The 15,483-nt window shown below is 40.2% G+C and overlaps 1 protein-coding gene across 4 annotated transcripts in view; it reads right to left on the bottom strand.

Moving 5' to 3' along the window:
- NUP58 (nucleoporin 58) overlaps nt 1-15,483 on the bottom strand; it is a 90,807-nt gene that overhangs the window by 18,093 nt on the left and 57,231 nt on the right. For all 4 annotated transcript variants that reach the window (XM_089685815.1, XM_089685816.1, XM_089685817.1 and 1 more), the window contains exon 12: nt 12,837-13,038. In XM_089685815.1, coding sequence (XP_089541941.1) covers nt 12,837-13,038 — 202 coding nt within the window. The remainder of the gene's footprint in view (nt 1-12,836; nt 13,039-15,483) is intronic.

Raw genomic sequence — 15,483 nt, 5'->3', positions numbered from 1 at the left:
GATTCCCTGGGCAGGTTTGGGTCTCTGGTGTCACTGCACATTTATATTTCCTTAAGCACACATCAGCTAAAAAGCACCAACCCCAGCTTTGCGTTTCCTACAAAATTTTTGTACCAAACAGATGTTTTAATGTTAAAAATGGCAAAGCCTTTTTCTAAATTAATCATTTTCAGTTTTTTGAAGTGAGAGGGCTGCTTTTATGTAGATATCTGGGGCAGTTTGCTATTGGTGCTCATCCTACTTTTATCATCCCCAGCACTGCATCATCATTACCATGATGGATAGGAAGATAGGCTCCTATTTTTTTTTTTAAGCATACCTTTTTATTTTGGATGCAATCTGCTCCGCCAAGACGTCTTCCATATTTTTTTAAAGGCTGAAAACTTAAAGCTCTCAATACAGAAGAGCTTTCTGTTTATTTTGTAAATATAACATTGGGGTTGTTTAAAAAAAAAAGTTTCAATAAAGCCCACTGAACCTCATCTATAACATCTACAGTCAGGTCCATATATATTTGGACACAGGCACAATGTTAGTTTTTTCAGGTATGTATCAATATTCAAGCTATAGTTATATAATGGATATGGGCTGAAAGTGCACACTCTCTGGTTTAATTTGAGGGTATGTACATCCAAATTGGAGGAAAGGTCCAAAAGTAAATGGACAATTGAATCAAAAGCTGTTTCATGGCCAGGTGTGGGCTACTCCTTCGTTATTTCTTCATCAATGAAGCAGGTAAAAGATAGCAGCAACATTAGGAGTGGCCAAATCAACAGTTTGGTACATTTTGAGGAAAGAAGAACGCACTGGTGAGTAACATAACAGAAGCATGGTTGTCCACGGAAAACAATAGTGGTGGCTGATCGCAGGATCCTCTCTATGGTAAAGAAAAACTGATTAACAACATCCAAACAAGTGAAGGACACTCTCCAGGTGGGAATATCATTGTCAAAGTCTACAATCAAGAGAAGACTTCACAAGAGCAAATACAGAGGGTTCACCACAAGGTGCAAACCATTTATAAGCCTGAAGAATAGATAAGCCAGATTAGATTTTGCCAAAAGAAATATCTAAAAAAGCCAGACCAGTTCTGGAAAAGCATTCTTTGAACAGATGAAACGAAGATTAATCTGTACCAGAATGATGGGAAGACAGAAGCGTGGAGAAGGTTTGGAACAGTTCATGATGCAAAGCACACAACGTCATTTGTAAAACATGGTGGAGGCACTGTGATGGCATAGGCATGCATGACTTCCAGTGGCACTGGGTCATTGGTGTTTATTGATGATGTGACAGGAGACAGAAGCAGCCGGATGAATTCTGCAGTGTTCAGAGAGATATACGGTCAGCCCAGATTCAGCCAAATGCAGCAAAGTTGATTGGATGGTTCTTCACAGTACAGATGGACAATGATCCAAAACACAATGCAAAAGCAACCCAGAAGCTTTGAAGGAAAATAAGTGGAATATTCAATCACCTGATCTCAACCCAATTGGGCATGCATTTCACTTGCTGAAAGCAAAACTAAAGGCAGAAAGACCCACAAACAAAGAACAACTGAAGACAGCTGCAGTTAGAGCCTGGCAAAGCATCAGAAAGGAAGAAACCCAGTCTTTGGTAATGTCCATGTGTTCCAGACTTCAGGCAGTCATTGCCAGTAAAGGATTCTCAACAAAATATTAAAAATGAACATTTTATTTGATTATGTTAATTTATCCAATTACTTTTTGTCCATTTAAAAACAAAAAGGGGGGGCTACTCTTAAGAGCTGTAATTCCTAAACCCTTTGTCCAATTTGGATATACATACCCTCAAACTAAAACTGAGTGTGCGCACTTTCAGCCCATGTCCATTATATAACTATAGCTGGAATATGTTTTTGGTAAATATCTGAAAAAATTAACATTGTGCCTGTGTCCAAATATATATGGACCTAACTGTATAAGAAAGGAAACCTCGCTCACAGAATAACCTGATTCAAACTGCCACTTTTGTTACAGATTTCTAAAAAAAACCCAAAACAAACATATTTCCTCCAGAGCAACACACACAAACACACACACACACACACACACACACACACGTTTATTTACTAAAGCTGGAGTGTGCAAAATCAGGTGCAGTTCTGCATAGAAACCAATTGGCTTCCAGATTTTGTTGCCAAAGCTTAGTTGAACAAGCTGAGGCTAGATGCTGATGGCTACCATGCACAAGTGCCCCAGATTCTGAGTGAAGCAGTTTTAGCAAATCAACCCCACAAGATCTACTATTGCTTTTATTACAAAGAAACATCAGTGTTTGTTAACAGCAGTAAAGTATAACACTGTCCTAATTCCTGTAATACCAACTTCATTATCTAAACTAAATGCATGAGAATAGAATAACCTTGATAATACTGCATAGTCTGATTACTAGGAACCTAAGCTGGCCATAAATTGTTCATATTTTTTTTTCATTACAAAAAAGATATATAAAAACCATATGTTACCACAGTGGAACCTGCATGCCAAAAAAATTTGAACATATGCAGGCCAGAAAAAAAAGTAAAAAAGTGATACACTGGTGCTGATTTTGGGACAAGTTATGAAACAGTGTGCTATAATGCTGCACTCACCACAGGTAGCCATGCACTGAATTTCACACCTCCAGTTCACTTGAACACATACACATAGTGTGTTAAGTTAATGAGCCCTGAGAATTTCTCTTCCAATACTTTTGGCAATGCAATGCACAGAACATTCACAATTGTGTGTTGTGATGCACTAAAGATTTTTTTTCTGCACTATTGTGCAATTTAGAGAGAGTGGAAAATGTGGGGTAAGATATTCTTCTCACAGCTGCCAAGGTATACCAAATTGGCAAATGTTATATTAGGTAACCTAAATTGCACCTGTAGCTGTCCAGAGTGCAAACACCTCCCAGTGCCCACGCATAGATACACTATATTGCCAAAAGTATTGGGATGCCTGCCCTTACATGCACATGAACTTTCATGGCATCCCATGAAAGTCCGTAGGGTTCAATATTGAGTTGGCCCACCCTTTGCAACTATAACAGCTTCCACTCTTCTGGGAAGGCTGTCCACAAGGTTTAGGAGTGTGTCTATGGGAAGGTTTCAACATTCTTCCAGAGGCGCATTTGTGAGGTCAGGCATTGATGTCAGACGAGAAGGCTCAGCTTGCAGTCTCCGCTCGAATTCATCCCAAAGTTGTTCTATTGGGTTGAGGTCAGGACTCTGTGCAGGCCAGTCACGTTCCTCCACCCCAAACTCACTCATCCATGTCTTTATGGACCTTGCTTTGTTCACTGGTGCTCAGTCATGTGGGAACAGGAAGGGGACATCCTCAAACTGTTCCCACAAAGTTGGGAGCATGAAATTGTCCAAAAATGTCTTGGTATGCGGACGCCTTAAGAGTTCCCTTCACTGGAACTAAGGGGCCAAGCCCAACCCCTAAAAAAAAAACCCTCCACCAAACTTTACACTTGGCACAAGGCAATCAGGCACGTACCGTTCTCCTGACAACCACCAAACCAACACAAGTCTATTGGATTTGCCAGACAGAGAAGTATGATTCATCACTCCAGAGAACACATCTCCAAGGCTCTTGAGACCAGTGATGGTGTGCTTTACATCCATGCATCCGATGCTTTGCATTGCACTTGGTGATATAAGGCTTGGATGTACCTGCTTGGCTATAGAAACCCATTTCATAACGCTCTCTACGCACTGTTCTTGTGCCAATTTGAAGGCCACACAATAGATCTTTAGCTATTGACTCTGCAGACAGTTGGAGACTTCTGCGCACTGTGTGCTTCAACATGCACTGGCTCCGCTGTCATTTTACGTGGTCTACGACTTCGTGGCTGAGTCGCTGTTGTTGCCAGTTGCTTCCACTTTGCTATAATACCACTAGCAGCTGACTGTGGAATATTTAGTATCAAGGAAATTTCACGGATGGACTTGCACAGGTGGCAACCTATCATGGTACCACGCTTGAATTCACTGAGCTTCTGAGAGTGACCCATTCTTTCACAAATGTTTGTAGAAGCAATCAGCGTGCCTAGGTGCTTGATTTTATACACCTGTGGCCATGGAGGTGATTGGAACACCGAAATCCAATGATTTGGAGGGGTGTCCCAATACTTCTGGCAATATAGTGTACTTCTAGTTCACATCACCTGTCCTACTGGTTTATAGGAATAAACCACAAGCTCTCTTCTGGTTGCTGTGTAGTGCATTCTCCTGTCTGTCTTCATATTGGCTACAGAATGTGAACAGCTACACAGCTGCCAGGAAGAGATTTTGCATGTGACTAGGCTACCACTTTAAACTAAATCTAAAGTGGTCTTTGTGTTAATCCCCAATTGAATTGCAATATCCGGCACCTCTGTGTGCTCACAGCATCAATCATTTTTGCACTGGTACTGTCCGCCAAACATGTCAGCTGGTTATCATTTTGTGTGAATGGGGCTGCCCAGTGAAAGTCCAACATTCTATTCCCAATGCACATGTTCCTGAAAAGTGGTTGTGAGTGTAGATGGGTACTGCAGCAACTGCTGGCTGGAACTGAAGGTAATCAGAGCAAAAGAATGTCACCAGCACACCACAGAAAATCCAGAAAGAGTCCGCAGCTTTATTCAGCAAAAACATCATAAGAGAAGCAATGTTTTAGAGCCATACAGGACTCCCTCATCAGGCATGTGATGCGTGGATCAGAAATGATGTGATCACCAAATCTTTGGACCTGTTCTGGAGATCTGTGGTGTGCTAGTGACATGCTTTCACTCTCGCAACTGCCCAGTAAAACGCATGCTTTTGCGGCAAAGTATTTTCGTGTTAAAACATGCAATGGTGAGGTAACCTACTACCTCCTACCCCTCTGTCAGCCACCCTCTGAAAAACTCTTCAAATCATTTTTCAGAGGAGTGGAAAGTGTCGCTGCAAGGGATTATTTAGAATTCTATCCAAAACAGGGAAAAAAGGGTTTGCCTTAAGACATACTTTAAAAGGTAAGCCAAAAATGCAGCCAATACAGGCAATAATATTAAATTCTATTTCTGCCGGCTTTAGAATTCATATTCGTACATTTTAGTTTAGTGCAGTACAAGTGCATGGGGAGCTTTAGCTCTAGCCGCTTTAGTTCTATAGGCTGGAGAACTGTCAAGAAACATTGCTGCTTCAAAATAAATTGGGGATCTTAGTGGCAGCAATCTTGTTACAACTTTAATCTTTTTAACACAGAGAAAACCTTGAAACAGGTTTCTGTTTTCCGGGAACCCCCAATCATATTTACTATATCCATAGTTCAAGGTACATTAGTATGACGGTCAGTGAGAAGAACTCACCCACCCACAGACAACTAAAAAGATTAGTGGTTTCTGTGGCTACTTGTCTGATAAGCAGAAATTGCTCATTGCCCAAGGAACACCTAACAACCTCTGGGTGAACCCTGGTTGAGGAAGGCAGGCCTAGTAGAAGGGAAAGTGGACCAATCCACTACTTTTAGGACTTCCAAAGTCAATGGGAAATATTCTACTGGGTTATTCAACCCATCACTGAATAACAGTTTTGGGTAGACATTCCCTTAAAGGTAGACTAAATTAAACCACCACACACTTTCTATACAGTGTCACTCACACAACACTGGAAAACAAACAGTCAAAATAGCAGCTTCTGATTTACTAGTAAGGTAAATCCATGCCTACACCAGTTCGGTTCAGGAGCACCTTAACATCACACGGTACAAGAAGTTATTTGCATTCTCAGTGCACTTAAAAACGATTTATTGCTTTTACACGGCACAACTTTAGTAAGTGTCAAAAAATATAAAAACTCCAGATATTAACATGGGTTAACAAAAAAAATAAATTAAAAACCTTATGTAAAATGAGGAGCTTTAGCTTTTTTTTTTTTTTTTTGTAGTGTCTCAAGTACAAGTACAGCTTAAAATGTTGTCATTAAACATGAACATTGCTGCCGGTCAGCAAAGCAATTAACAAGAAGCAGCCATAATTTAAAAAAAAAAAAAAAAAAATTAAATACTGGTCTGTCAGCAATAAAAATTAAAAATATGTAAACATTTGGAAACACACATTCATTGGCAGTACGTAAATAGGTATGCAGCATCAATAAAAAAAATTCACATTCACTAAAATTATGCAAATTAGAGCCACTGCATGCAATTTAAACAGATTGGCTTAGTTTATAACTGGCATGGACAAATCAATGTAGAAATCTGAAGCCCCTATTTCTATTCTAGTAGCCAATAGGTACCTTGAAGTTGGCAGCAATGCTTAGCATGTCAGACTCGTACCAAGGACCTGGGTTCAAGTAGCATTACAGTTATGTGAAAAATTAAGTATGACCCCATTGAAATTGTTGACGTTTTGAACATACTGTATTTGAATATGCAAACATTAGATCTTTATTTAAACAGTGCCGATAGATAAAAGGTAATTAATGTGAATAGAAAAACAAACAAAATCTAATGGCCCCTGTGGAAGAAAAGGCATATGGTATAGTTGCCCACCAGTCTGACATAGAGTGAAATTTTTGACCACTTCTCCATGCAAAATTCTTTCAGTTGCAAGATATTCATGTGTTTCCCTGCACAAACTGCCAGTTTGAAATTTCCCCTACAAACATTTTTATGGGAATCAAATGAGGGTTTTGACTAGAGTAGTGCATGAAATTCTATTTCTTTTTCATGAGCCACTTCCTTGTGGGTTTGCTAGTGTGCTAAGGATCACTTTTGAGGTTCAGCTTCAGCTTTTGGATAGATGGCATCACATGGTCATCAAGCATATGATGCAGAATGTATAGTTGACTCGATGACTGCGAGCTAGCTACCGAGTCTGCACAGCAACCTCAAACCATAACATTTCCACCACCACACTTCATAGTTGGTATTTATTTGCCCTGAAATGCTGTCTTAGGTTTGTAGCAAACATATATTATTACTGTATCCAAACAACTCAATCTTCGATCAGCCTTCAGCACATTCTTCCAGAAGACCTGGTCTTTGCCTATGTGTTTAAAGGCAACCTGTAATCTTGCTCTTTTTGGACAGCAAAGGTTTTCTTCCATTACACTTCTCATACAGGCTGGATTGAAGCAATCTCTAACTGTACATGGATGCACTTTGACTGTTGCAAGAGTTGTGTCAACAACCCACAATAGCCCTTGGAGACTTCCTTTAGCATCAGTGAACAGCTCGAGTTGAATGTGCTGGACCGGCCAGTCTTGGCCAAATTAGCAGTTGTTTGAAATTGTCAAATGATTGATTTCAAATCATTCATGAATATTTTTAAATCCCCTGCCAGACTCTAAGGCATACACAACCTTTTTTCTGAGGACCTTAAATAGAGCTCTACTGACCTTGACATGACGACGCTACACATCAACAGCAAAGGAATCACCATACCCTAGATGTCTGAGGTTTAAATAAAACCGGTGTCATCTGCATACTCCCCTTTAATCAGTGGCACCTAATCTGGAACACTGCATTCTAATTTAAAATGGAACTGAAGTCAGACAATTAAATTGATTAAAAAAACAAAAAAAAAAAACAAAAAAAACAAAAAACATACATGTCATACTTACCTGCTCTGTGCAATGGTTTTGCACAGAGCAGCCCCGTTGCTCCTCTTCTTAGGTCCCTCGCTGGCACTCCTGGCTCCTCCCTAATGCTAAGCCACTTGCTCTGGGGGCACTAATGTGTTCTCACCTCTTTGCCAAGCTCTGTGTGTCCATAAGACACACACAGCAGGGCTCAACCCCACCCCCACTAACTGGCTAAGACTGACAGAAGTGGAAGCCAATGTCTCCCACTGCTGTGTCTGAGCCAATGAGGAGGGAGAGACCTTGGACAGCAGCTGCTCTCATGAACAGCACTGGATTGCAATCGGGTGTAAGTATTAGGGGGGCTGTGGGGGGAGTTTCACACTGAAGGGTTTTTTACCTTCATGCATAAAAGGCAAAAAAAAAAAAAAACCTTCAGCCTTTAGTGATCCTGTAGATCACTTCAGGCTGCCCCCTTGTAATGCCCATGAAATGTTTTGGCCTTGGGCCCTTTGTTTCTTGGGGAATTTTTACAATAAAATATCCTTGCCCATATGCCAGAAGCACGAGAAAAGGACATCAATGTCATTTCTCTAGGCTAAAGGAACAGAGTCACAAGACATTAGACTACTTAAAGCAGATAAGAAGTGTTTGTGAGATTGAACGTGTTTGTGACATCTAAAAATGTTACATTAGACTGCTTAAATTAGATAAGAACTTGTTTGTGAATTTAAAAATGTTTACTTGTTTAAGAAGTTAGAAATCTTTAAGTTAAGGGTAGATAAGAAGCTGATTTGTGGCAAAAGTGTGATATTACGAGATAAGACATTGTTTGCCAGTAAAGTGGCTGGGTGTGACTAACGGAACCTTTCTGCTAACTCCTCCTGGAGTGAGCGTGGCGCCCACCCATTTCGGAAAAGTTGCCAGAAACATGGTAAATAATGAGGGGCCTGAACGCGGTCAAATTGGGGGCCTTCCTTTACGAAAAGGCACACTTTGACGCTGGGATTTTTGCCAGGGCTATATGGGCTCATCGAACTGGTCGTGTTTAAGGCTTCTCCGTGACCCCCTGTGCATTATGGTTCCGATGGGGTCTGTTCCTTCCCATAGCTTTGGCAATGTATTAATTCTATGCTGTGACACTGTCAAAAGATGTGTCTATTTCATGCTGTAATGCTCACATTATTATTGGTGTGTGTTTTTTATGCAGATTGTGAGGACTATAAGATATATCCTCCTGTGTGTTGTGCGATAATAAAAGTAGAGATTTGACAGTGCAAGAGTACTGCAGTTGGATTCTGTTATTTATTGGGGTGTGAAGTGAATGCTATTACATGCCAGGGCAGGTGTTCATTTGGCAGTGAGTCTCTCACATGCTTAGAATAATTTATGGTGCAAGTGCTGGCTAAATGTACCTGTGTATTGTGTGTGACTTGTTTGCATTACACCCCTTTTGCAGGTATAGCTATGTAAAACATTAAAAATAAGTGCCTATACTGTTTAAAATCCATTAATGCACTGTCTAACCCTGCTCTGCACATGCTCAGTTTCGCTCTATTTTTTTGGCACTGTACTGAAAACAAAGCCAACAGAGGCCAATCTATTGACAGCCTATTTACTGCTGCTCAAGGGCTCTGGGTGTCAGCAAAATGGCAGCCTCCTGCAAGCAGACACAGGAACAATGCTGGAGGCAGTTTACAGCACAAACTAATTTTGGTAACATAATTATTCATGTGGAATGTATGTTCCTTGCTAAACAACACTTGTTATGGGTAAAGTTTTGCTTTCATTTGAAATGGTGGTAAATGTAGGGCTGAACTTACTTTTTCATATGACAAATCTGTGTTTTTATTCATTTAGACAATGATAATTAATACAGCATGTTATTGTTATGTGTCATTTATTCAAGTAGACCACTTATCTGTAGACACCTTTTCAAATCGAGATCTAATTAATGTCTGCCTGTCAAACATGTTGAAAAAGTCAACAATTTCCATGGGATGTACTTTCTTTTTCAAATGACTGTATCTGCATGGAGTTTGCATGTCCTCCATGTATTTGTATAAGATAGCTTCCAAATACCCCAAATAAGGCACCATTTCTAATGTTATCAGTGCATTAACAACCTAGATGCTATTGCACCCTAGTATAAAGTGTACCTGTTTGTAAAAGATATAAGATAGCAGAGCCACCAAGAAAACAGTGTAGCTATGTTTTCTATATTCTTGTCTATAGGTTCCTAAAAACAGTTTGCTTCTCAGTTCTATATTAATTTGTCCACAAATGAAAGCAACCATTTTGTTGGCTAGAGACACAAGGCACACTCTTCTGCTACATTTCAAAATTGGCTGCCATCAAAATGGATCACATTTTAACATAACAATCCTGCCTGATTAGTGTCATTATTTTATTACTTTTTTTTATTACTGTGCAAACAGCAGGTCCATGAACAGCAAACACAGCAAACAGATATCTGTAGTCTTAGAAGCTGAAGCATCTTAACCTTCTGCTTTACTTCAGTTTATTTGCAAAAAACTGTGCTAGAGAAAAGATAATCTATGGTCATTTACTCAAAAAGGCATTATACAGAACCTTTCAGGACAGCTTTTACCTAGCACAACCAAGGCAGTGATCATACTGGCATTGTGTTACATTGCAGAGTTAAGCAGTTTGGAACCAGTGTCACTTTCAGGAGTGAAGCTGTAGAAGCCCTCAGCCCCAACTGGAGCCTTGGCTGTGACTGGTAACATCTGTCCTCACAGCTCCTATTAAGGCATAGGAAGGCCACAGACATTTCAATGAATGACTTATAATGTTAGCCCACCCAAAATTGATATTTCCATTTTGTAGCATATGTTTGAGAGTAAAATCCCTGACAGTTCATAAAATCTCTCAAAGGAATCTCTTGGTGAAATTCTTGCGCTTGACTTCCTGGGTCTGAACTGCTGTCACAGCAACAATAGCCATACTCTCCGTTAAGATTTTTACATTAATATTATACAACATTAATATTATACAACAGAAAAACGCCACAATAGGAGAGATCCCACTATTGCAGAGGCCAAGCCATAAGAAATTACGGGTTGACTTAGCCCACTAATCTCTCTACGAATATATAAATCTCACTTTTGGGTGGATAAAGTCTTTAAGGGCCATTCAGGAAGGCTAACTTGTTTCTGGTCTGGTAAAGACAACGTGTTGGAGAAATATAAAGACTGCCACTGCAGATGATGTAATGAAAATGCTAGTTGTCTCTCAGTCTGTCTTCAACACATTGGGGCCGATTTACTAAAGCTTAAGAGAGCAAAATCTGGTGCAGCTGTGCATGGTAGCCAATCAGCTTCTAACTTCAGCTTGTTCAATTAAGCTTTGAAAAAGAAAAGAAAAAAACAAAACATAAATGAAAGCCGGTCGGTTTCTGTGCAGAGCTGCCCCAAATTTTGCACTATTCAGTTGTTTGTAAATCAACCCCAGCATTCATCATGTCTCATTAAAACATGAAACATGTCACTGGGTTTAATCATCGGTGGTTTTCCTTTAATTTCTGCCTTCAACACAGACAAGAATGCAGCAAGTAAAAGTTAGCACACTGTTCCAGGTCCACGATTCAAAGCAAAAAGCCACCAAATTAGTGTCACAGCTGGGCAAGCTAGCATTTTCAGAAGAAAAGTACAGCAATGGCAGGGTACATATTTCCTAGAGTACAGGTTTCCTTTAAACATTTCTCTGCATTCAGAGGGGATTAAATACAGTCTCGGAGATCTCTGAATGAAGCCGTCATTTCCAGATTTTCAAGACACAGTCTAGTTTCCTGAGAGATCCTCCAATAAAATAAAAGGAAAAAATTGCCCTTTGTGCATGCAGTTAGATGACACCACAAGGTCGCTCATATTCTAAAGTACCTTATCTCTCTTGAGAGACAGGTTACAGCAATGTATCATCCTCACAAGAGACAGAGTAACAGTCAAAAATTGGCACAATAAGCCTCATTTACGTGAATGAAGATTTGTCTCCAACATTCTGCACAGCAACAAAGTCCTTTCTTTGTAGTATAGGAAAATGAAAGACCGGATCTGACAAACTAATTTATGGCTTATCATTTGGGATTTTAGCCCTTTAAATAAGTCACGGTGACAAGCATCTGGAGCTGGAAAAGAGTTTGTGATCGAAGAAAATCTAAAGGATGGAGGATGTTAGTTTCATGTCAGTGTACCATCCACGTTTTAGTAGCTCCAGCAAAGAAACTAAAGACATTAGAAAACAGGCATTATTACAAAGTATAGGAATTTCCAGAAAATTCTCTTGGCCGCTCCATATAATATAATTGAACAGTCCCCATTTCACACAACTCTATTGTGAAAAATTAAATTACATCATGTATCATACAGGAATCAAACCAGGTAAAACAGTGGTTCCCACTGACACGATTATAGCTTATGATTGCAGTGGAATTCTGAATGTCACCATCAGGCAGATAATGAAAGATGTTAATTGTAGCACAGGAAAGCTCAAGAGCAGCAGGGGACCAATGTCCATTATATCTCACAAGACTGAGATTTTCAGGTTTTCTGGAAATCTGTTTTCATATGGACTTATACTCAAATGTAAACATAATGCTATTTCAGTGTTTCTGTTAGGATGTATACATAAAGAAAATACACAAGAGCTAAAACCGTACTTTTCTGGAGAAAAGTCTGCTGCAGGCTCACTCAAATAGAAATCACATACACAATGGTTATGTGATCAGTATTGAACAGAAAGATCAGAACTCAGATTGAATGATTCTCCGCTCTAGCAGAGATCACACTATCACAAAAAAAGCATTTTGGTTATAGAAGTAGTTCTAAAGCAGCATTTCTCCAGGAAAGCCATTGCAGCCAATCGGTAGCATTGCCTTGACACAGACCCTGACCTGTTTTGCAGTGAATGAAAGAATATCAGGATAGAACATGTCCAGATATGCTGACCAGTACGTATTACTGAACTGATTTAGGCATTTTAATTTAGAGATAAGAGAGAGATGAAAACAGACCAGGGTTGTGTACTGGGTGCTACTCTACTTTTAGGTAACATTTGAGTATAGTGCCACTTTAAAATAAGGTTCCAATGACAGCAAAATATTTCCTTTAAAAGGTATAATTATTGCAAAGACTAAACCCTGTCTGTTCTAAAAGCTGTATTTAGTACAAATTAGGAAGACCCAGTTTGAGAGCTGAAATAAATTTAAGGATCATAGAATTGGTTTAAGTTATCTAGAACTTGAATGCATTCAGACCTGTAGCAGGCTGCTGCTGCTGGGTCAGGGTTGCAGCCATCGCCACAGCTGCTGCGTTTGGTACACTGCCAAAGGGTGTGGGCCCGGTGGTTATGCGAGGGGCACTTTGCCACTTCTTGGCTTCAGCTCTCCGTGCCTCAAATACATCAGTGGAATCACCCAAGAATGTCTTCCGGTAGCTAAGGTACTTTTCTTTGAGCATCTGTAAGCAAACAATATATGCTTGTTAAAAAACTTCGGAAAAACACAAAGTCAAAGAACTGCTAATGCAAATTCAGGAAACAATGGATCTGCATTTGAATCAGTATATCCACTCCAGTTGAATATAATCTTAACAGTGAGATTCAGTAGGTTTTTCACAATGCTTTCAAGCAGAACTGCAGTTTCTTAATACAGAATTCCAGTTCTGCAACATCCTTTTCACATTGACTCAGACAGGTTAGTTTCTTGGACCATGGAACACCTCATTCTGTGTTTGGATTCCGGTGCATGCAGTTGTGAGGTATTTAATTGGCTTGGCAGCCAGGTGTACAAGGTGACTACCAATCCAACTTACAGACCAAAACAGTTATAACCCAAACCTTTCAGACTGAGCACACAATGAATAGTTTGCTATGATGTTTCCATTAAGGGAGCCCTCTCTGTATTAACATTTCTTTTTTTTTTTTTTTTTATACGATCAGCTTGAAGCCCAGGTTTGTGGCAAATACATACTTAAAGTGACTACACTTAACAGTAATTGATAAGGTAAAACCCATAACGGTTTGAGACCCTCAACTGTTGTATATCCTACACCATTCCTAAGTATGGCTTCTGCAGAAATGGAACAAACCTATTAAGCCCCAGTTTAGGGATTTAATATGCGAAAAGCAGACCAGGATTAAATTATTTATGCTTCATTTACTGAAGGATGCAGGGGACCTGGTGGTAGACCTTTAAATTCCATGTCTTGGAATATAGTACAGGACACAGGTAAAATATTCACACACCACAGGTTATAGACGTGCACCTTTAGCCCGGGTTCACACTATGTAGTGCGGGACACCGCATGTAATTCGCACAGGAATCACACCGCATTTGTGTGTGAATTACATGCAAATGTCTGTGCAGTGCGATTTGAGTCATACATTTTGTATGGCTCAAATTGCATCACATCCACACCAAAAAAGTGCAGGACCCTTTTTAAATCCACACTTGAATCGCATTGCATGGATACATTGTATTTGGGTGTCATTAATTTAACATCAACACCCGTACCAGATTGCATTAATGTGATGCGGAGTGAGAAAAGCACATGATTAGCAGCATTACCTGCACTGCATTGGTGTGAATCCGGACTGAGGTGACTGGACACTTACAAAGCTTTAGAGGACATGTCCCCTTGGGCATCTCCCCTATAACCCTACCCAACCCCACTTTGCAAGTCATCTGATTTTAACAAGCAATGGAGAGTAAACCAAGGAATGCAAGGGAGAATAGCCTGTATCCTGAACAAAAGATATGGAAATAGGCAAGTCAAAATTCCTCTCATCTTAATCGTACAATACAGGACACAGGCAGATTACTCATACACTTTGAGACATCCCCAAGCAATGAATAGGAAGGGTAAGTAACAATGAGGAAAACAGAACTATGCCAAGGGGTCCAACAACGAGTCAGAAGACCCAAACTCAGAGACTCTCTGCAAAAACCTTGTGGCCAAAAGCTGCATCAGCAGAAGATTGTACTTGCAACTAATTACAATTTAAAAAAGTACGAATGGAAGATCAGGTAGAGCCCTTACACAACTGGGGTACAGAGGCTTTGTGCTGAAATACTCAGGAAACCCCCACCGATTTGGTAGAATAAGCACATGAAAGCAAAAGAGATGTCTTTTTGAGAATGTAAGCTATTGCATTCAGAGTTTGTGTCCATCGTGCAATGGTAGATTTAAAGCAGGGTGGCCCTTGCGAGGTCCAGAGATGGGACAAAGAGGGAATCTGCTCATTTGATTGGAGCAGTAGTCTTGAGGTATACTCTGATAGTTCTGCCCACATCTAGGCAATGTACAGACATGTCCTCTGGATGTTTAAAAGTACGGCATAAGGATAGGAGGGCTATGTCATCACTAAAGTGCAATCTTGATACCAGCTTCGGTAGAAAGGATGGCCTTAGGCACAAAACAACCTTGTAATTGTCAAGTATAAGAAAACTGCCACAAGTTCAGAAATATTTTTGGAAGACATTATAGTGACCAAAAAGGCTGTTTTGCATGACAGATCCTCTATGCGGATACGATTGATAGGTTTCAAAGTGTGGTTTCTGCAGGGCAGAGATAATTGGAGATCCCAAGGAAGAACATGGTGCTGCAAGGGGGGCATAATACAAGATATAGCTTGAAGAAAGGTTTTTTTTACAAGGGAGAATGATGTCAAAAGTCTTTGAAAAAGAATTGATAAGGCAGAGGCTTGGCCTTTAAGAGTACTTAACCTCTTGCCGTCCGCCTGCTGTTTATAAACGGCAGGGCGGTGGCAGTCCAAGGTCAGGTTGCCGTTCCTAAACGGCACCCGCCTTTTCTAGCTGTGCGCGCTCCCTAGGAGCGCGCACCACTGCGATCCGGTGTCCGCTGTGTCCTCCGGACACAGTGAAACACAGATCGTCGGACGGG

The sequence above is a fragment of the Staurois parvus genome, unplaced genomic scaffold (assembly GCF_062004578.1).
Source record: "Staurois parvus isolate SC_StPar_1 unplaced genomic scaffold, SC_StPar_1.0 ptg000387l, whole genome shotgun sequence".
Taxonomy (NCBI): Eukaryota; Metazoa; Chordata; class Amphibia; order Anura; family Ranidae; genus Staurois; species Staurois parvus.
Note: the sequence above shows the minus strand (reverse complement) of the source record. Positions and strands in the feature narration are given on the sequence as shown.